The sequence below is a fragment of the Manis pentadactyla genome, chromosome 4 (assembly GCF_030020395.1).
Source record: "Manis pentadactyla isolate mManPen7 chromosome 4, mManPen7.hap1, whole genome shotgun sequence".
Classification (NCBI taxonomy): Eukaryota; Metazoa; Chordata; class Mammalia; order Pholidota; family Manidae; genus Manis; species Manis pentadactyla.
Genome location: NC_080022.1, coordinates 58,566,013 through 58,589,429, shown reverse-complemented (window position 1 = coordinate 58,589,429; position 23,417 = coordinate 58,566,013). Strand labels below are relative to the sequence as shown.

General features: G+C 36.6%; 1 protein-coding gene across 3 annotated transcripts in view; it reads left to right on the top strand.

Moving 5' to 3' along the window:
• Nucleotides 1-23,417, top strand: part of ANKRD13C (ankyrin repeat domain 13C) — a 129,688-nt gene that overhangs the window by 26,294 nt on the left and 79,977 nt on the right. For 2 of the 3 annotated variants that reach the window (XM_057500319.1, XM_036890193.2), the window contains exon 2: nucleotides 19,178-19,219. The exons of the other annotated variant lie outside the window; for it this stretch is intronic. In XM_057500319.1, coding sequence (XP_057356302.1) covers nucleotides 19,178-19,219 — 42 coding nt within the window. The remainder of the gene's footprint in view (nucleotides 1-19,177; nucleotides 19,220-23,417) is intronic. 3 annotated transcript variants of the gene reach the window in all.

Sequence of the window (23,417 nt, the reverse complement as noted above, 5' to 3'; positions counted from 1 at the left end):
AATGATACATCTGATAAACGGTTGACATCCAAAATATATAAAGAGCTCATGCACCTCAACAAACAAAAAGCAAATAATCCAATTAAAAAAAAATGGGCAGAGGATCTGAACAGACACTTCTCCAAAGAAGAAATTCAGTTGGCCAACAGACAAATGAAAAGATGCTCCACATCGCTAAACATCAGAGAAATGCAAATTAAAACCACAATGAGATATCACCACACACCAGTAAGGATGGCCACCATCCAAAAGACAAACAACAACAAATGTTGGCGAGGTTGTGGAGAAAGGGGAAACCTCCCACACTGCTGGTGGGAATGTAAATTAGTTCAACCATTGTGGAAAGCAGTATGGAGGTTCCTCAAAAAACTAAAAATAGAAATACCATTTGACCCAGGAATTCCATTCCTAGGAATTTACCCTAAGAACACAGCAGCCCAGTTTGAAAAAGACATATGCACTCCTATGTTTATCGCCGCACTATTTACAATAGCCAAGAAATGGAAGCAACCTAAGTGTCCATCAGTAGATGAATGGATAAAGATGATGTGGTACATATACACAATGGAATATTATTCAGCCATAAGAAGAAAACAAATCCTACCATTTGCAACAACATGGATGGAGCTAGAGGGTATTATGCTCAGTGAAATAAGCCAGGCAGAAAAAGACAAGTATTAAATGATTTCACTCATCTGTGGAGTATAAGAACAAAGAAAAAAACTGAAGGAACGAAACAGCAGCAGACTCACAGAGCCCAAGAATGGACTAACAGTTACCAAAGGGAAGGAACTGGGGAGGATGGGTGGGAAGGGAGGGATAAGGGGAAAAAAGGGGGGCATTACTACTAGCAGATATAATGTGTGTGGGGGAACGGGGAGGGTTATACAACACAGAGAAGACACGTAGTGATTTTATAGCATCTTACTATGTTGATGGACAGTGACTGTGTGACTGTAATAGGGTATGTTGGGGGGACTTGATTGGGGGAGTCTAATGAACATAATGTGGCTCATGTAATTGTATATTAATGATACCAAAAAAAAAAGTAAATGAAAGTCACTGTAGTATTGTTTCTTAGGCTTCAAATTTTTATATCAAGGGTTAATTAAATACTATGTCCAGCATACCATTACAGATGACCAGCATTGTAAGGAAACAGGGCAACATTAATGAGAACCAAGGAGGAAAACAAAGAGAAACAGACCCATCAGAGCTTCTTGCACTGTAGTTACTGGAGTATTGTTTCTTAGGCTTCAAATTGTTTATATAAAGGGTTAATTAAACACCATGTCCAGCTTAGTATTATAGATCACCAACATTGTAAGGAAACTGGGCCACATTAATGAGAACAAAGGAGAAAAAGAGAAACAAACTCATCAGAGCTTCATTTATTGTAATTATTATTAGACAGATACTTTAAATAACAGCATTGTTTATTCTGCTCTTGGGGACATGACAAAGGATGAATATTTAAGTGGAAAACTATAAAATGTAAAAATTGAAATAATGTATTTGAAAAAGAATCAAATGGAATAAGTTAAAAATGAAATAAATGGCTTAGTAACAGTTTAGATGCTGAAGAAGACAGAATTCATGATCATGGTCAGGAAAAAATACCCATAGTGCAGAATGGAAATGGAAAAAATAAAAGGGTAACAAAAGTTCTACATTAATTGGACCCCAGGAGAGAAGAGAGAGAATAGGGCTAAAGCACTCTTTGAGAGAGAATTACTGAGACTTTTCCAAATTGATGAAAACGACCAATTCAGAGATTGAAGGAGACCAACCCAAGTAGAATACAAAAAGGAGTACACTTTGGATCGAACTAACTGAAAATTAAAAACAAACTTCAATGCAGCCAGAAAAGAAAAGTCAAATTTCTTCTAAAGGAGCAGGAGAAAGTCCTACAGCTGACTTCTCAAAAAAAAAAAAAAAGAAACATTAAGACCACATGCAATGCTGAAGGGAAGAACAACCAATCAAGAATTATATACCCATTACAGTACCCTTCAAGATTGAAGTTGAATGCTCATTTCCAAATGAAAACCTAAGAGAATCCACTTATCAGACCATTTTAAAAAGAAATACTGAAGGACGTGTTTCATATACAAAAAAGATGATTCTGATAGAAGTATAGAGATGAAGGAAAGTGAAGAACAAAAATGCTAAATAAACCTAAATGAATTCTGACTTTATAAGGTAAAAATAAAACCTGTGGGCCTAGATAACTGTGTGTAAGTCTGGAAGGAGGGAATGAAGTTAGTCATCTAGGGTCATTTCATTGCTCTGGAGGGGGTTAATGTAGTATTTAACATTAGACTTTGATCAAGGATGTATATTGTAAACAATAGAGCAGTACTAACAAATACAATGCAAGCCACATGTAATAGGCACATAAAAGTAGGTGGAATTATTATTATTATTATTATTAAGGTATTAATGATATACACTCTTATGAAGGTTTCACATGAAGAAACAATGTGGTTACTACATTTACCCGTATTATCAAGTCCCCACCTATACCCCAATGCAGGCACTGTCCATCAGTGTAGTAAGATGCCACAGATTCACTGTTTGCCTTCTCTGCTACACTGTTTTCCCCGTGATCCCCCACACCATGTGTACTAAACATAATACCACTAAATCCCCTTCTCCCTCCCTCCCCACCCACTCTCCCACACCCTTCCCCTTTGGTAACCACTAGTTCCTTCTTGGAGTCTCTGAGTCTGCTGCTATTTTAGTCCTTCAGTTTTGCTTCGTTGTTATACTCCACAAATGAGGGAAATCATTTGGCTCTTATCTTTCTCTGCCTGGCTTATTTCACTGAGCATAATGTCCTCCAGCTCTATCCATGTTGTTGCAAATGGTAGGATTTGTTTCTTTCTTATGGCTGAATAGTATTCCATTGTGTATATGTACCACATCTTTGTAATCCATTCATCCACTGATGGACACTTAGGTTGCTTCCATATCTTGGCTATTGTAAAAAGTGCCACGATAAACATAGGGTTGCATATATCCTTTTGAATCTGAGGAAATTATCTTTAATAATACATTTATTTTAATGCAATATCCAAAGCATTATTTCAAAAAGATCAATGTAAAATAAAACAGTATTAAGACTATCTAACATTCTTGTTTTTCATGCTAAGTCTTCAAAATCCCATTTAAGGCACATCTCAGTTAAGGCTAGCCACATTTCAAATGCTCAGTAATCACACCTGTAGTACAGGATGGTGCATTTGCAGGATAACTGCTAAAAGCATTGTAAAATAAAAAATATAAACAGGCATACCTTATTTAATTGTGTTTCTCTTTAATTGTGCTATGCAGATACTGTTTTTTCTTTTTGTTTTTTTTTTTACTGCTTGACAGATTTTAGGTTTGTCAGCTCTGTTATTCACATAAACCAATTCCTTAAATCAATCTCTCTGTTCTCCTATGTATCTATACACATATCTGCATGAGAGCGAGATCTTTTGATTTTGTTCCTCAAAGAACCCTAACTAATAAAGGCTCTTTGTTTTTCCAAGAATAAATTCATTTATACTGAATATAATAAAAGATAAATATAGTTTTCAAAAGCAAAATCTTGACTCTTAACTGGAATTTAAAACTTTACAAAATGCTTCCAAATACATCCAATTAAAATTTTTCTGAATATTTTGAACAGTCTCATGTAACCTCTTGCTGACAGATGAAATGAGAATTATGGAAAGAATTTACAATTCACAAATGGGCAACCTTCACTGAGACTTAATTTAAAGATAGTGTAGAAATGTAGCCTTATTTAATTTTAGTCATATACGGAATACTGAGAAACAGATACTAAGTGAATAGTTTAGAAGTCTAAAAGTAGAAAGAAAAAAGTTTCAGGGAAATGAATTCAAAAGTGCATTCCTCTTTGAAGCTTTCTTAAAAAATACAGGCCTACCTCTTTTTATTGTGTTTCACAGATACTGCATTTTTTGCAAATGCTTGCAAGGTTTGTGACAACCATGCATCCAGCAAGAATTTCGGTGCCATTTTTCCACCACCATTTGCTCACCTCAAAATGTGTCACATTTTGGTAATTCAGTGTTTCAAACGTTTTCATTATTACTATATTATGGTGATCTGTGATCAGTGATCTTTGGTGTTATAGACTATAATTGTTCTGAGGCACCAGGAACCAAGCCCATATAAGACAGCAAACTTAACTAATAAAGGTTGTGCATGTTCTTACTGCTCCACACACCAGCCACTCCCCCCCCCATCTCCGACCTCTCCTCTGCCCTCCCTATTCCCTCACACACAATGATACTGAAATTAGACCAATCAATAACCTTACATGGTCTCTAAGAGTTCAAGTGAAGGGAAGAGTCGCACAACTCTCACTTTAAATCAAAAGCTAGACATGAAGCTTGGTGGGAAAGGCATACCCAAAGCTGAGATAAGCTGAAATCTAACCGTCTTGGGCTAGTTAATCAGCCAAGTTATAAATGCAAAGGTAAAGTTCTTCAAGGAAATTAAAAATGCTACTCCAGCGGACACATGAATGATAAGAAAGCCATAGAGCCTTATTTGTTGAATGGAGAATATTTAGTGGCTTTGGATAGAAGACCAAATAGCCACAATATTCCCTTAAGCCAAAGCCCAATCCAGGGCAAGGCCCCAATTCTCTTCAATTCTGTGAATGCTGAGAGAGGTCAGGAAGCCACAGAAGAAAGGTTTGGAGCTAGCAGAGGCTAGTTCATGAGTTTTAAGGAAAGAAGTCATTTCATAACATAAAAGTGCAAGGTGAAGAAGAAAGTGCTGATGGAGAAGCTATGGCAAGTTATCCAGATCTAGCTAAGATAATAAGTGAAGGTGGCTACTCTAAGTAACAGATGTTCAGCATAGACAAAACAGCCTTATAGAGGAAGAAAGCACCATCTAAGACTTTCTTAGCTAGAGAAAAGTTAAGGTATGGCTTCAAAGCTTCAAAGGACAGGCTGACCCTCTTGTTAGGGGCTAATGCAGGGTGACTAAATTGTAGTCAGTGCTCATTTACCATTACAAAAAACCTAAGGCCCTTTAGAATTGTGCTAAACCTACTCTGCCTGTGCTCTATAAATGGAACAACAAAGCCTGGATGACAGCACATCTGTTTACATGGTTTACTGAATATTTAACAGCTCACATTTGAGATCTGCTGCTGAAAACAAAAGATTCCTTTCAAAATGGGATTGCTCTTCCACAGCGCACCTGGTCATCCAAGAGCTCTTGCTGGAGATGTACAATGAGATTAATGTTTTCATGTCTGCTGAAATAACACCCATTTTGCAGCCCATAGATCAAGGAGTCATTTTGACTTTCAAGCTACATTCTTTAAGAAATAAACTTTGTAAGGCTATAGCTGCCATAGAGAGTGATTGCTCAGAGGGCTCTGAGCAAAGTCAACGTGTAAACCTTCTGGAAAGGATTTGCCATCCTAGATGCCATTAAGAACATTCACGATTCATGGGAAGAGGTCAAAATATCAACACGGATAGGAGTCTGGAAGAAGTTGATTCCAACCCTCATGGATGACAGAGGGTTCAAGACTTCAGTGGAGGAAGGAACCACAGATGCGGTGGAAATGGCTAGAGAACAAGAATTAGAAGTGGAGCCCTGAGATGGGGCTGAACTGCAGCAATCTCATGATAAAACTTGAAGGGATAAAGGATTGTTTTTTATGGATGAGCAAAGAAAGTGCTTTCTTGAGATGGAATCTACTGCTGTTGATGCTGTGAGGATGGCTGAAATGACAACAGAGTTTAGAATATCATGTAAAGTTAGTTGATAAGGCAGTAGGTAGGGTCTGAGAGAATCAATTGACTACAAATTTGAAAGAAGTTCTCCTGTGGGTAAAATGCTGTCAAGCAGTACCACATGTTACAGAGAAATGGCTCATGAAAGGAAGAGTCCATTAATGCAGCAAACTTCACTGTCTTATTTTAAGAAATTGTCACAGCCACCCCAGCCTTCAGCAACCACTGCCCTGATTAGTCAGCAACCATCAACATTGAGACAAGACCTTCAACCAGTGAAGATTATGACTCAGTGAAAGCTCAGATGGTGGTTAGCATTTTTAGCAATAAAGTAAGATATGCTCCTTGTTTTTTTTTTTTTTTTTAGACATAATGCTTTAACTCATTCACAGTGATTCACTTTATTGTGGTGGTTTGGAACTGAAGTCACGGTTTCTCCAAGGTATCCCTATACCTTCATCCAACAGATTAAAAGACAAAATGGGATAATGAGAATAATCAAGAAGGTGGTAAGGAAGATGAGAAAAAGGAACATGGAACCAGCAAAATGAAGCTGGATTAAGTGCTCCAGGTAAAAGACAAATGTTGTTGTACTGTATGAAAAAACACCCATGTACATGCAGTTGGAAACACTTCTAAAATATAATGATATATACATGTTGAAAGTAAAAGATTGAAAAATATATTCTGTGCAAATAGCAACCCCCAAAAATTGATATACTTGTATGAACATCATAAGTTTTAAAGAAGAAAAATGTCCAAGATAATAGAGATGCATAATGAGAAGTTACTCAACGAACAAGAAAACAAAGTTTTGATTTGTACTGAGTACCGTAGTCTGAAGTTGTATCAAGCAAAATGTTAGAACTACAAGAAGACACAGAAACCCCCCATTACAGTAGGAGATTTTGACATTCCTCTTTCTAAAGCTGACAGAAAAACAGTAAGGATATGAACAACACAGTTAAGAAATTGGATCTTCTAGGTTTGTATGAACAACTGCACCTGGTAACTGTAGGATAGATGTTCTCTTCAAGGATATAGAAAACATTTATACAGATTGACCACCGAGTCAACCCTGAAGCAAATTTCAACGTTTTTCAGAGGATTGAGGTTATACTGAGTCTGTTCTTAACAATGCAGTTATGCTAGAAATTACTAATAGAGATAAAGATATATTAGGCTCTAGATTTAAAAAATGCAGTGAAGTGAGAAGATGTCGGTGGGAGAAGATAGTTGTAGCAACTGGGATACACAAAGGGTAGATAATGGTGCCACATAAAGAGTTCATTAAAATTTATGAGAAAAAATACCATGACCCAGTAGTTAAATAGGCAACACATTTAAGCAGGCTGTTCACAGGAGGGAAATCCCATATGTTAAGAAACACCTGGAAGACGTTTAGCCTTGATAGTAATCATTGAAATTAAAATTAGAGCAATCTTGAGGTGCTATTTGGTACTTATTAACTTAGCCACTCCCCACCCCTCCACCCCACCTCTAGCCACCATAAAAATGTGCACTTTAATAAGCTCTCATGGGCAGATGGGGTCAAGATACAGAATTTGTGTAGGGTGCAGACAAACTTGGGAAAAAAAAAAAAAGATACATTAGGAAAAAGGCTGATAAGTCACCTAAGGATTATTTATATAAATTAGATAAAGAAGAACCTAATTTGCTTAATCCCAATTTGAGTTTATTTTTCCCAAATAAAATAGAAGGAAAGATAAGAAAAGAGCAGGATTTATTGAATTAGAAAAAAACAAATGATAGGTAGGAACATGCCAAAACTTTGTTCTGTAAAAAGATGTGTATAATGAATAAGTCTGGTCAGAGAAAAAAGCACAAGTAACAAATATGAATGAAAAGCGGGGCATCTATAGGAATCCTAATGTCATTGTTAATTCATAAAGGGATATTGTGAATGAAATGTATGCCAGTAAGTAACAGTTTAAATGACAAGGTCAGAATCCAAGAAAAAATGTAATTTGTTAAAATGAACACAAAATGTCACAAAACAGAAGAACTCTTGCTATTTTTATTTTTTATTTACTTATTAAAGAAAAATTTTTTTGATATCATTAATATACAATTACATGAGCAACATTTGCGGTTAGTAGATTCCCCTATTATCAAGTCCCAGCCACATGTCCATTGGCATACTAAGATGCTATAGGGTCACTACTTCTCTTCTCTGTGCTATACTGCCTTTGCCCTGTACCCGCCGCTACATTATGTGTGCTAATTGTAATGTCCCTTATTCCCCCCTTATCTCTCCCTCCCCAGGTCCTTTCCCTTTGGTAACTGTTAGTCCATTCTTGGGTTCTGTGAGTCTGCTGCTTTGTTCCTTCTCAGTTTTTTCTTTGTTCTTATACTCCACAGATGAGTGAAATCATTTGGTGCTTTTCTTTCTCCACCTGGCTTATTTCACTGAGCATAATACCCTCTAGCTCCATTCATGTTTTTGCAAATAGTAGGATTTATTTTCTTATTGCTGAATAATATTCCATTGTGTGTATGTACCACATCTTTATCCATTCATCTACTGATGGACAAAGGTTGCTTCCATTTCTTGGCTATTGTAAAAAGTGCCGCGATAAGCATAGGGGTGCATATGTCTTTTTCAAACTGGGCTTCTGCATTCTTAGGGTAAATTCCTAGGAGTGGAATTCCTGGATCAAATGGTATTTATATTTTGAGTTTTTTTGAGGAACCTCCATACTGCTTTCCACAATGGTTGAACTAATTTACATTCCCACCAGCAGTGTAGGAGGGTTCCCCTTTCTCCACAACCTCACCAACATTTATAGTTGTTTGTCTTTTAGATGGTGGCCATCCTGACTGGTGTGAGGTAATATCTCATTGTGCTTTTAATTTGCATTTCTCTGATGATTAGCGATGTGGAGCATCTTTTCATGTGCCTGTTTGCCATCTGAATTTCTTTGGAGAAGTGTCTGTTCAGATCCTCTTCCCATTTTTTAATTGGATTATTTGCTTTTTGTTTGTTGAGGTACATGAGCCCTTTCTATATTCTGGATATCAACCCCTTATTGGATATGTCATTTATGAATATATTCTCCCATACTATAGGATACCTTTTTGTTCTGATGGTGTCCTTTTCTGTACAGAACCGTTTTAGTTTGTTATAGTCCCACTTGTTCATTTTTGCTTTTGTTTCCCTTGCCTGTGGAGATATGTTCATGACGAAGTTGTTCATGTTTATATTTGAGAGTTTTGCCTGTGTTTTCATCTGAGAGTTTTATGGTTTTATGACTTACATTCAGGTCTTTGATCCATTTTGAATTTACTTTTGTGTATGGAGTTAGACAGTAATCCAGTTTCATTTCCTTACATGTAGCTGTCCAGTTTTGCCAACACCAGCTGCTGAAGAAGCTGTCATTTACCCATTGTATATCCATAGCTCCTTAATTGTATATTAGTTGACCATATATACTTGGGTTAATATCTGGACTCTCTATTCTGTTTCACTGGTCTATGGGTCTGTTCTTGTGCCAGTACCAAATTGTATTGATTACTGTGGCTTTGTAGTAGAGTTTGAAGTTGGGAAGCGAGATCCCCTCTGCTTTATTCTTCTCAGGATTGCTTTGGCTATTCAGGGTCTTTTGTGGTTCTATATGAATTTTAGAACTATTTGTCCCAGTTTTTTGAAGAATGCTGTTGGTATTTTGGCAGGGATTGCATTGCATCTGTAGATTGCTTTAGGCAGGATGGCCATTTTGACAATATTAATTCTTCCTACCCAAGAGCATGGGATGAATTTCCATTTATTAGTGTCCTGTTTAGTTTCTCTTAAGATGGTCTTGTAATTTTCAGGGTATAGGTCTTTCACATCCTTGGTTAGGTTTTTTCCTAGGTATTTTATTCTTTCTGATGCAATTGCAAGTGGAATTGTTTCCTGATTTTTCTTTCTGCTAGTTCATCGTTAGTGCATAGGAATGCAATAGATTTCTGTATACTAATTTTGTATCCTGCAACTTTGCTGAATTCAGATATTAGCTCTAGTAGTTTTGGAGTGGACTCTTTAGGGTGTTTATGTACAATATCATGTCATCTGCAAAAAGTAACAGTTTGACTTCTTCCTTACTAATCTGGGTGACTTTTATTTTTTTGTGTTGTCTGATTGCCGTGGCTAGGCCCTTCAGTACTATGTTGAATAAAAGCGGGGAGAGTGGGCATCCTTGTCTTGTTCCCAATCATAGAGGAAAAGCTTTCAGCTTCTTACTGTTAAGTATGGTGTTGGCTGTGGGTTTGTCATATATGGTCTTTATTATGTTGAGGTACTTTCCCTCTATACTCATTTTGTTTAGAGTTTTTATCATGAATGGATGTTGAGTTTTGTCACATGCTTTTTCAGCATCTATGGAGATGATCATCTGGTTTTTGTGCTCCCTTTTGTTGATGTGGTGGATGATGTTGATGGATTTTCTAATGTTGTACCATCCTTGCATCCCTGGGATGAATCCAACTTGATCATGATGAATATTGTTTTTGATGTATTTTTTATTTCGGTTTGCTAATATTTTGTTGAGTATTTTTTCATCTATGTTCATCATGGGTATTGGTCTGTAGTATTCTTTTTTTCTGGTGTCTTTGCCTGGTTTTGGTATTAGAGTGATGCTGGCTTCATAGAATGAGTTTGGAAGTGTGGATATAATGAGAGTTCCTATGGCCAGTGGTTCTCACCTGTCCCTGGTTGACTAGCTCACTGCACACCTCTGGGCAATACATGGCTGTTGACTCAATAGAAAGAGCTCTGCCCAGTGCTCTGGGTGCAACACAGTGGCAAGGCTACAAGGCTGCAGGAGAGCAGAGCAGAGGCTGAAGTGGTGGCAGTGCCGATGACAGAGGCCCAGAGGATGGCTGTGCAGAGAGGCCCAGAGGATGGCTGTGTGTGACGGCTGTGCAGAGAGGGCCAGAGGACAGCTGTGTGGGATGGCTATGCAGAGACCCAGAGGACAGCTGTGCGGACAGAGGGACCCAGAGGCAGAGACTGGCTTGCTGTATGCAGACTCACTCTGAGTGAATGGGATTTTAGTGACTGACCTGCCACCTGGAAATAAAGTTGGGTATAACCCTTTCACCCCAAGAACGTTTTTCTGTCATTTTCTTTGGTCATGTTGAATCTAGTGAACTTGCCCAGGGCTGAAACCCATTTTCAAGACAGGAAGTAATCCCTCCTCTTCTATTTTTTGGAAAACTTTAAGGAGAATGGGTATTATGTCTTCTCTAAATGTTTTATAAAATTTGGCAGTGAACCATCTGGTCCAGGAGTTTTGTTCTTGCGTAGATTTTTGATTACCAATTCAATTTCATTTGTCGTAATTGGTGTGTTCATATTTTCTTTTTCTTCCTCAGTGAATCTTGGAAAGTTGTATTTTTCTAGAACGTTGTCCATTTCTTCTAGGTCATCCAGTTTGTTAGCATATAGTTTTACATAGTATTGTCTAATAATGCTTAATGCTTTGCATTTCAGTGGTGTCCATAGTGATTTTTCCTTCCTCATTTCTGATTCTGTTTATGTGTGTAGATTCTCTTTTTTTCTTAATAAGTCTGGCCAGGGGTTTATCTATTTTGTTTATTTTCTCAAAGAACCAGCTCTTGTTTTCATTAACTTTTTCTATTGTTGTATTCTCCTCAATTTTATTTATTTCTTCTCTAGTTTTTATTGTGTCTCTCCTACTGACTTTGGGCCTCATTTGTTCTTCTTTTTCCAGTTTCAAAAACTGTGAATTTAGGCTATTCATTTGGATTGTTCTTCCTTCTTTAAATAGGCTTGGATTGCTATATACTTTCCTCTTAGAACTGCCTTTGCTGCATCCCATAGTAGTTGGGGCATTGTGCTGTTGTTTTCATTTGTCTGCATATATTGTTTGATCCCTGTTTTAATTTAGTCATTGATCCATTGATTATAATTTAGGAGCATGTTGTTATGCCTCTATGTGTTTATGAAACTTTTTGTTTGTACAGTTTATTTCTAGTTTTATACCTTTGCGATCTGAGAAGTTGGTTGGTAGAATTTCAGTCTTTTTGAATTTACTGTGGCTCTTTTTGTGGCCTATTATGTTGTCTATTCTGGAAAATGTTCCATGTGCACTTGAGAAGAATGTCTATCCTGCTGCTTTTTGGTGTAGATTTCTGTAGATGTCTGTTAGGTCCATCTGTTCTAACGTGTTGTTCAGTGCCTCTGTGTCATTACTTATTTTCTGTCTGGTTGATCTGTCCTTTGGAGTGAGTGGTGTGTTGAAGTCTCCTTAAATGAATGTGTTGCATTCCATTTCCTTCTTTAATTCTGTTAGTATTTGTTTCACACATGTAGGTGCTCCTGAGTCAGTGCATAGATATTTATAATGGTTATATCTTGTTGTTGGACTTACCCCCTTATCATTATGTAATGTCCTTCTTTATCTCTTGTTACTTTCTTTGTTTTGAGGTCTATTTTGTTTGATACAACTGCAACACCTGCTTTTTTCTCCCTATTATTTGTATGAAATATCTTTTCCATCCCTTCACTTTTAGTCTGTATGTGTTTGGGTTTGAAGTGAGTCTCCTGTCAGCAGCATATAGATGGATCTTGCTTTTTTATCCATTCTGTTACTCTGTGTCTTTTGATTGGTGCATTCAGTCCATTTACATTTAGGGTGATTATCGATAGATACGTACCTCTTGCCATTGCAGGCTTTGGATTCATGGTTACTAAAGGTTCAAGGGCAGCTTCTTTACTATCTAACCGTCTAACTTAACTCACTTATTATTGTATTATAAACACTGTCTGATGATTATTTCTCTCCCTTGTTTTTCTTCCCCCTCTACACTTTATATGTTTGTTGTTTTATTCTGTTCTCTTTGTGTTTCTGTTGACTGATATTTTTTGGATAGCTGATTTTATTTTGCATGTAGTTAGTATTTGGTTGGTCTGCTTTCTTTACTGTTGTTTTATTTTCTCTGGTGACAGCTATTTATCCTTATGCCTACTTCCATGTAGAGCAGTCCTTTTAAATTACATTGTAGAGATTGTTTGTGGGAGGTAAATTCCCTCAACTTTTGCTTATCTGCAAATTGCTTAATCCCTCCTTCAAATTTAAATGATAATCTTGCTGGATACAGTATTCTTGGTTCCAGGCCCTTTTGTTTCATTGAATTATATATATCATGCCTTTCCCTTCTCGCCTGTAAGGTTTCTGCTGAGAAGGCTGATGTTAGTCTGATGGGCTTTCCTTTGTAGGTGATCTTATTTCTCTCTCTGGCTGCCTTTAATAGTCTGTCCTTATCCTTTATCTTTGCCAGTTTTATTACTATATGTCTTGGTGTTGTCTTCCTTGGGTCCCTTGTGTTGGGAGATCTGTGGATCTCCATGGCCTGAGAGACTTCTCTCTCCCAAGATTGGGGAAGTTTCCTGCAATTACCTCCTCAAAGACACTTTCTATCCCTTTCTCTCTCTTCTTCTTCTTCTGGTATCCCTATAATGCAAATATTTTTCTGTTTGGATTGGTCACACAGTTCTCTCAATATTCTTTCATTCTTAGCAATCCTTTTTTCTCTCTGTGCCTCAGCTTCTTTGTATTCCTCTTCTCTAGTTTATATTTCATTTATCATCTCCTCCACTGTATCCAACCTCCTTTTAATACCCTCCATTGTGCTCTTCAACAATTGGATCTCCGACTGGAATTCATTCCTGAGTTATTGGTTATCTTTCCTTACCTCCATTAGTATCTTAATGATTTTTATTTTGAACTCCCTTTCAGGAGGAGTCATAAGGTCCATGTCATTTAATTTTTTCTCTGGAGTTATATTAATTTTACTCTGGACCAGGTTCCTTTGGCATTTCATATTTGTATATGGCACCCTCTGGTGTCCAGAAGCTCCACTCTCTGAAGCTGCTCAGCCCCTGAAACAATGTTGGGGGTCACAGGGGAGTGTTATTGGTGGCTGGGGGGAGGAAAGGGCTGTTTCCTGATTCCTGGCTGCTATGCCTGTCTCCACTGCCTGAACCAGTGGGCCGAGCACACAAGTATAAGCTTTTGTCCCAGAGCAGCCGAAAATGAATCCCTGCTTTCCACGAGTGGCTGGATTCTCAATGTCTCCAGGAATTCTGCTTGTATTAGCTTTCCAACCCCGTAATCATGCGAGTATCATGAAAGCACCATGAAATGTAGGTTTGTGCTCCAAGAGCAGATCTCTGGAGCTATGTTTTCAGCAGTCCCAGGCACTCCACTCCCTCCCTGGTCCGTTTCTCTTTCTCCTGCCAGTGAGGTGGGGTAGGGGTAAGAGCTTGGGTCCTGCCAGGCCACAGCTTTGGTACGTTACCCTGTTCCGTGAGGTCTGCTCTTCTCTCCAGGTGTATGCAGTCTGGTGCAGTCCTCTTTCCTGTTGCTCTCTCAGGATTAGTTGCACCAACCACATTTTCTAATTGTATATGGTTTTAGGAGGAAGCTTCTGTCTCTCCTCTCATGCCACCATGTTTCTCTGGCTGCTTTTAATACTCTGTCTTTGTCTTTGATCTTTGCCATTTTAATTATTATATGTCTTGGTGTTGTCCTCCTGCGGTCCCTTGTGTTGGGCCATCTCTGGATCTCCATGGTGTGAGAGACTATTTCCTTCCCAAGATTGGGGAATTTTTCAGTAATCATTTCTTCAAAGACACTTTCTATCCATTTGTCTTTCTCTTCTTCTTCTGGTACCCCTATAATGCGAATCTTGTTCCATTTAGATTGGTCACACAGTTCTCTTTATATTCTTTTATTCCTATTGATCCTTTTTTCTCTCTCTGCCTCAGCTTCTCTATATTCCTGCTCTCTGATTTCTAGTCCATTAACTGTCTCTTCCAACTCATCCAGTCTGCTCTTAAATCCTTCCATTGTTTGTTTCATTTCTGTTTTCTCCCTCCTGAATTCATCCATTAGCTCTTGAATATTTCTTGGAAGCCCTATCAGCATGCTTATGACTTTTATTTTGAATTATTTTTCAGGAAGATTGGTGATTTCAGTCATCTCACTAAGCCATCTCTCTGGTGTTTGAGGGATTTTGGGCTGAACAAGGTTCTTCTGCCTTTTGATGACGATGGGAGTGGTCACCACCAAGTGGTGTGTGTGTCTCCAGGGAAAACAAAGTTCTTTCCTTCTTGCTGGTCACCTTTCCTGACTCTGCTGTCTGTGCCGGTTAACTGCACACAGGGGGCAACCTCTGGGTTAATCCCCTAAGCTTCTGTGGGCAGGGTGGCTCTTGGGATGTCCTAGGGTACTGGTGGGGGTTGCAGATGAGTGGCACATGTTCTGCCATGAGAACAGAGCCCCTTCATGCCTTCTGGACTCTGCCTGTCTCCACTGTCTGTGCCTGTCAGCCACACACAGGGAGCAGCCTCTCAGTCTGAGCTGGTTAGCTGCACACAGGGAGAAGCCTCTGTGTTAAACTGTGTGTTTGCTGTATGCGGCATTGCTCCTAGGCTGGTCTGCAGCAATGGCTGGTCAGCCAGTTTGCTTGCAGTGCCACCGGTCTGGAAGGATTGGCAGGCTGCTTATAGCCTTGAGGGGCTTTGGAGCTTCATTGCCAACCAAAGTGTTAGGGTGCCTGATGTTCCTTAAAGTTCCCAGCCTGCTGGGCTGAGTGTGCCAGGACAATTTTGTCTACCTGTTAAACCCTTGACCCTTTAAGATTTAAAGTGCCAGTGTTTCTTTTGTCCCAGGGCAGCCGACTGTGGAATCCTGTTCGCAGTCTTAGTCTTGGATTTTCCTTTTCCGCTCCTCTAATATCCAGAGCACCATGCAATGTGTTTCTGTGCTCCCGGGGCAGATTACTAAGGCTGGTTATTTAGCAGTTCTGTGCTTCCATTCCCCCCCCCCCACCGCCAACTCTGATTCTTTTCCTCTCACTGGTGAGCTGGGGTGGGGGGAGTGCTCAGGTCCCCCCTGGATCACAGCTTTGTGTCTTACCCTTTTCCATTAGATGTTTGGTTATTGCAGATGTAGCCTGGCTCTTGTTGCTTATCTTCTCGTCACTCTTTTAGGAATAGTTGTATTGCTGTATTTTCAAAATATATGTGGTTTTGGGAGGAGATTTCCACCACCCTACTCATACCACCATCTTTTCCTCCTCACCTCTTGCTATTCTTAAAGACATTGAGTCCATAATAAAAATGTTCACTCAAAGGAAACTGTAGGGCTAGGTGCTCTTATGAGTGTATTCTTTTAAATGTTTAGGAAAAGTAACACCCAAACCTTTCCAATTATATTACCTAATTTGAGATTGCAAACCTTGCCTCAGGTAAAGCCTGTTGCATTTCAATTATTGGGTGTCTGTAACTATCGATATTATTAAAGTCAGTTGCTATACTAAGCTGTTTCTCATGCTTCATTTATAAATGCTTATTGACTAATTTTTCAATGTCATGCATATTCCAAGTATTTGGTATACATAAGTGAGCACAGTATGTTGCCATTCTGAGGTTAACATCTAATGAAGGATAAATATGTTTACACATAAAATTAAAGATGCAGTTTAGTGTGAAAAGTGCTACAACAAGATAGATAGAGGGCTTTAGGAGCACAAGAAAGGAGGCATGTGATTGCCTACAGTAGACCAGAGAATGCTTCTCTGAAGAGGTGATGTTTGAGCTGAGCAAGCAAATTTAAACATGATTTTTAATATGCCAGGAAGATGGGGAAGGAATAAGGAGCATTTAGAAAGGATTAACACAATGTATATAAAAGCATGAGAACTAGGTTTATTGGAGAATTTATTGTATGTGATTAAGATGAGATAGAGGGTGAGGAGGAAAATAAAGGTAAGGACATGCTAGGAATGTTTTGTGCCATGTTAAAATAATGGAGTGCTTCCAGTCTTTAAAGTGGAATGTAACATGGTCATATATATCTTTTAAATTATTCCAGTGTAGAGAGAAGAATAAATGGGGCTTGCAAGACTGGAGGTAGGGAGATAGGTTGTTGCAGTAAGTAATTTGGATAAAATGATGAAAACTTAAATTGGCAGTGGTAATAAGAATGATAGCCCAAAGTAAAGGCTTCAGATTTGGCATAATTGGTGCTGAGCATTTGTTTCTGGCACTAATTTGTTGACAGATTTGTTTACTTTTCATGGTGACTTTTTATCTTGATACTCATAGTGTTTGAATGCATACTTAAGAAATTTAGTTGAATATTTAGAAAAGGAGAGAGATGATCTTATTCTAGACAAATAAAGTTGGAAATTGATACTTTGACCTCATGGATTTTTTACCTTAATATTATGCTGAAGATGTTGAAGATACTGAATAATCTACTACGTTGACTCACAAATGGTTCCTAATCTGTTATCACTGGATGATTATGTTGAAAATTGTTCATAAGCATTTTCATTTAGTGTTTGAACTGGACATGATGTTAGTCAATATAATAATTGTGCTTTACTGCAAGCTCATTAGACAGAAAAGTCAGTTGTGAGTCCCTACCCTTACAGATTTTTGTTTACTTGTTTGAAAATAGAAAAATCACTGACATAGTTTTGTTTTTTAGATTTTTTCTTCAGTGGGTTTTTTTTTTTTTGAGGTAAGTATGATTTTAACATGGGAAGAGAGGGAAATCAGTTTTACTAACCTCATATATAAAAAGTTACAGTGACAAATGCTTTCCTTCATTGCATATTCCATGTTGAATAAGCAATCAACAAGGCTCTTCTAAAACCAAAATACTTTTTTCATTTGCCTTTTGATTTTATTCTCATCCAGGTGAGTTTTGTTAACATTATGATGTGGCATTTTGAGCTGTTAGCTATCTTACTTAGGGGTCTGAAATTTTGGGAGGATCAAAGTTTTTCTTTTTGGACAATACTGGTAGCTTGGTAACTGTTGAAGCTCACTTTTATATAGTGCTGTGAACAAAACGTCTTTTCTGGGGACATACTTCATTGTATGCTTATTAGCATTGTGTTTTATAGTGGTTTCCATATCTCAACCAAGATGCATTTTGAGGTGTGAAAACTGGGGAGTATATAGCCTAGTGACTATTGGAAATCTGTATTTCAAGTTTCTGTTTCTGAAAAAAGTAATGTGAATTATGCTCCCAAATCTCTGTTTTTGTTGTTGCTCTTCCTAATATTTAAGACTTATTTACTATTTTTTTTGTAAAATTTCTTACAGAGAAAATTTAAATATAGTGAATTTGTGTCTTCTAAATTTACACAATGTACTATCATGCTGACTTTGCCAACAATTCCCATTCCATTCTGCCTTTATTGAGCAAAAGGTGTGTGTGTGTGTGTGTGTGTGTGTGTGCGCGCACGCACGCGCACATGCTTTAATCATTTTGGCAGGTTTTGTCAAGCTAAAAGATGAGGATAGATCATACACAAGTTACATAGAAAAAGTCGTGGTCTTGTTTTATCCTGCATATGATTTCTTGATGTGTGTAGCTCATTTTATTGGCAAAATATTGTTCATGTGGTGACTTCCATAAAAGTGCTTATATGTGAAAATTAGTGCACGTAAATTTTATTCAGCAACTTTACTTTCAAATATTACTGTGGATTTGCATTCTTTTATAATCAGAACTTCTTAGGCTATAAGATGCCTTGAAATTAAATTAGTCTTGTATAACAACTGTAGGATATAGTCCAAACTGTGTTGCATGACCTATGACCTACAGGTCCTCATTAAATTGTCTTTTGCTATCTTGCCAATTTCAGTATCTGCTATTCTCCTACAAGCTCTTTACTCCCACTAGTTATAAACATTTTTGTTTACTTCCCAAATATAAATTGTCCTTGCATTTGAATGTAACTTGAACTATTCTTTTATTTTTAACATGGAATACTAGATAGTGTTGCTTTGTTTGCCTAAAGATTTCTACCCCATTCTTCAAGACATATTTCAGTGTGGTTCTTCTTCAATATGTAGCTGTCTGCACAGGCAAAATTAGGAGCTCTGCCTTGTGTTCCATTATCAGGCTGTACTCCCTTCTATTCTAATAAAGAATAGTTGTTTATTATCATATTAGTCTTTACCAGAAGACTTCTGAACAACTTGAGGACTGGGATTGGGTCTTTTTTATTTCTCTGCCCGACAATGAGTAAAGAGTAGATTCTTAAATTGTCTGCTGAATGAACAAAGACTGTTATGATTGAGAGATTAGCAGCAAAGGGATCTGTGAAATCTGGAGAAGAAATTCTAAAAGTAAAACAAGCATCTTTTTTGCTGGTGCTGGGGAGAGGAGTAGGATACGCTGTGTTTAGAAACTTGCATTCTCTGACTTCTAATTTGCCACATAAGTAGGTCCATTTTGCAGTCACATTATTTTTGCATAAAATCTGTCAATGAGATTTCTGAAGTTTCTGAAATGAGTTTTAAATAGATTCCCCTATGTTTCTACACTAATTATTATTATTTTTAATTTTAGGAAATACTCCTTTACATCTTGCTGTGATGTTAGGAAATAAAGGTTAGTAAATATTTTTTTTTTATGTTTAACTTCACTCATGTATAATCAATTAAAAAATACTAAGATGAATTTTGCCTTTGGTGGTTTTCAAAATTAATATGATTATTTTATTTGCTAATTGGGCTTAGAATTCAGTATTAAAATAACAAAATTAAAAATAAATGTTTTCTCATTTTCCACAGCACTTTTTTCAGAGTTAGTGGAAATCCTGTATTAACCCTATGCCTTTTGAAACTCAGTATTTTTTCTTACCTGGTTATTTTATCAAGCAACTATTTATGATTTCAGGAGACTCTTATTTCCAAATATTAACATTAATTATTGTAATAGTTTCAATATTCAGAGTTTTATAAGATACTTCAACATGGATTATTTTGTATACCTAAATTTAGAAATCTAGCCTTTTGTATGGTAGGTGATTGTAAAAATTTAGTACTTGCTTATTCTTTCATTTGAAAAAAAAAACTTCACAGGTGATTTTAAAGATCTACTTTTTAAGGCTATTTCTTGATGCAATTAAAAAATCTAGTTAATAGGATTCTCAGTAATCCTGGAAAGTGACGATTCCAGGTAGCTGATTTTCAACCTTTTGAGTGCTAGACTTTTAAATTTCAGCTGTGTTTGATAAATGTCTTTTAAAAACATATACTCTTAAATTTTTAAACAGAATAATTAATTTTTATTAAACTTTTCTTTTGATGGTCTGGAAGCATCATTATGAATATCTGTTATTGTTATATATAGTGTAATGTAGTTGGTATAAACCTTTGATGTCAATGTATGCTGATCCCAGGGTGTTAGCAAGTTGGAACTTGCTTTGTTGAAAAATAAAATTCTTTTGCTGTTTGGTTTTAAGTTCATATGCTTAAGCAAAGCAGATAATCCACAGAATAATTAATTTTGATTTTAATTATTTAGTTATGTTTTCGTTTTAATTATTTAATTATTTAGTTATCAATTACATAAATTGGTGACTCAAATCTTTATTTCTTTATTTAGTTATGCTATCTTTTCTTCCTTCTTGCAAGTAGCAGACTTATTTGAGTAACTCAAAATTCATTAAGAGGCTACATATTAACACAAATTCAAGAAATGGGGACGAGCTGTTTCAGGAATGCAGTAACCAAGGTAGTTTAAGGAATCAGCCATTCTTTCTCCTCCCTGCCTCATTTCCTTCTTTCTTTCTTCCCTTTCTCCATTCCTTCCTCCCTCCCTCTCTTCCTCCCTATCTTTCTATCATGTATCTATCCTCTATCTTCTATCTCTTATAGTGTGTCTGCTGTTATTTATATATATGTAGTCTCCCTGTTCTCAATTGAATTTTTTGTTAACTGAAATTGAACATGACTCAAAAATATCTGTTTTAGGATCTTAATCTTCATGACTTTATGGTTTTATTCACTATGAACTAGTTCAGTTTCCTAGGTTTGTGAATTTCTGAACAAGAAGTTTGATTGGTCAAGTTTATCTCAAGTTAAACCACAATGTTGAGTTACTGCAAAGCTCATGAATTATCCTTGGGAAAAGTATTTACTTCTGTGAAATTATTTTAGCTAGGCTGGCATGCGGGGAAAGTTGGTGATTGGAGAGAGAATTAGGAATAGAGAGGAAGAATGCTTAGTTTAGCAGGAATGTGGGCAGGGAAGGCTGTGATAGTCATCTCTAGTATAGCTACCTTGGTAAAAATACATTAGATGTAGCTGGCTAAATTTGACCAATAAAAACTTACACTTTTTTTTCAAGGAACATTGGATCAGAACTTTAGAAAATAACTGGAATGTATTGATCATGTGTAATATGCTAAACACTGTTAATGCTTTATACATATTTACTCATTTAACACTTAGAATAACTATGTGAGAAAGATACTATTGTTATTACCATTTTATAGATGAAAAATGCTTGGAGAAGTTAAGCAACTTGCCCAGAGTAAAGTAGCAGAGTTTTGACTTAAGCTTTTAGTATGTGGCTTCGGAGTGTGGATTGCTAACTATTACACTGAACTGCCTTTATTTTTGTCACTGAGAACCCTCAAGACTGATAACTTCTGTGTCAAAGTTGGCTAACGGGGAGCATGCATCCCTTCTGTTTTTCATGGCAGACATAATTAATTTGATGGCAAATCTCACTGGTATTATAAATTTAGCACTTTACTAGTAAATATGGATTTACAAGGGTTTTAATGTGAAATGAAAATACCTACTATCCAAGGTCTAGGTGTTCTAATTTTAGGTGGAGGTACTGTTATGCTTCATCATAGGTTTATATTGCCCTGTCCAAAATGTGTTTCACAGAACATTAGTCTCATGGGCTATTGCTAAGTATGTAGAGGAAAATAGTATTTCCAGGTCAAGTTGATATGTAAAATAGTGGGTTAATAAGTATTAAGCAGTTTGCTTTTTGTGGATCTCCTTAGAACTTTGATATGTTAATATGCATTGTAACTTTCTGAATGGGGGCAAGTATTGGATATAGAGTTATTGTTCCCCATAGTTATTTGATATTTACTCTTTTTCACAAGTATCTTGAGAGACTAGAGTTCTGTGGAACATATTTCGAGAAATGATTAGATGATTCAGGATCTGTAAATAATGTCCATATATGCTCTTTCTGAGTCCTTTTCATGTAAAGTAGGTGCAGTCATTAATACATTGATCTGTTTACATTTTTCAAGTTGTATACTCTTTTGCCTTTCTCTTTATGACTTTTTAATATTTTTGATATTTGCACAAGAGTGAGATTGAAAGGTGTAGTGGAATATAAAAAATATCTGCCTTGTACTTCTTTGAATTTACCTTATGCCATTTTTCAGTCTATGCCACTCTGTTCTCTTTTATTTTCTGCTTTAGAGACAGATATGCTGTATCTTTAGTGATTTTATTGTTGAGGGGCAGTTTCTGTTTTTGCTTGTTTGTAAACAAAGTAAAAATTCCCAGGGTATTCAAATATTTGTTGATTGACTTAAAGTGATAACCTAGGAAATAGGTATACCCTACAAGTTTCACACTTTTATTTACTTCTTATTCATCTTAACTTACTGAATAATCTTATTTTTTCATCATCAAAATTCAACTTTTCTGAATTTCTGGGTCCATTGGCCATATTGGCTGGGAAGTTTTTGAACAATATATTTGAGTTGAAATGGTAAAGAACATTATGCTTAAAGAAGATTTCAGGAATCTTTAGAAGATGAAGTAGAAAACTAATCTTTAATTCTTACCCTTTTTGTCAAAGAAAAGTTCTTCAGAAGACCAGCTGCTGCAACTTTTAGTTCATTCTCAGTCTCCTTTGGATCTGCAATTAAAAAATTTTTTTCCTAAATAACTCTAGGGTTAGTATGATTTCTCTAATAAGGGTCTTTCTGGATATTCTGTTTTCAACATTCGTATTTATTCTATTGACTCTCTCTATATTTTATTAATTTTATAGCTTTTGCTTATTTATATGTGGTTTCTTTTTCTCCTGATTTCATTTTCTTCAGGCTCATCAAGTCCTAACTTCTTTGTGGGACATTTATGCATTCTAAAAGCCTTAGTGCCTAGATGTTAAACGACCGTGTTTTCTTATTATTCATTGTTAGAGTTACTGAGACAAGGCATTTGATTGATCCAGTTCTTTTTTTTTTTTAATGTATGAGAATATATCATAGGTCATTGGCATATCTATGGTTATTTGATTCCATTAATTGTTCATTTCTACATCAGTTGAGTTGTGACTGGTGAGTAAAGAGCACCTGTTCAGCATGGTGTGTGGCATATCTGAAAATATAGTTCACATGTCTAGCATATGTAAATCATACTAACCCTGTACCTTAGTCTGTGCAATTGGGATATTGCTTTATATCCTGTTGTACATGTTGCTTTCTAATTTAAAATTCTTTCTTTATTGATTTTTAGGTTATTGACACATGCTTGTTGAAACAATTGAAATAATGCAGTGCAACAGTGTATAAAAGCATCATCTCTCCTACTTTTTTTCTCTGATGTAATTAGAATTAATAACCTTGTCACTATCCTTGCATACCTTCCTTACTTAAAACTCAGGGGCATATAGTTTCTGTTTTACTGAAGTTGAATCACTACATATGGTACTTTGCCATATTTTCCTTTTCTTTCAAAGGTTTATCATGAAATATTTCTACAAGTCTGTAGATATCTATCCATGTTTATGTTCCCCTAACTTCTTTATATATGCACAC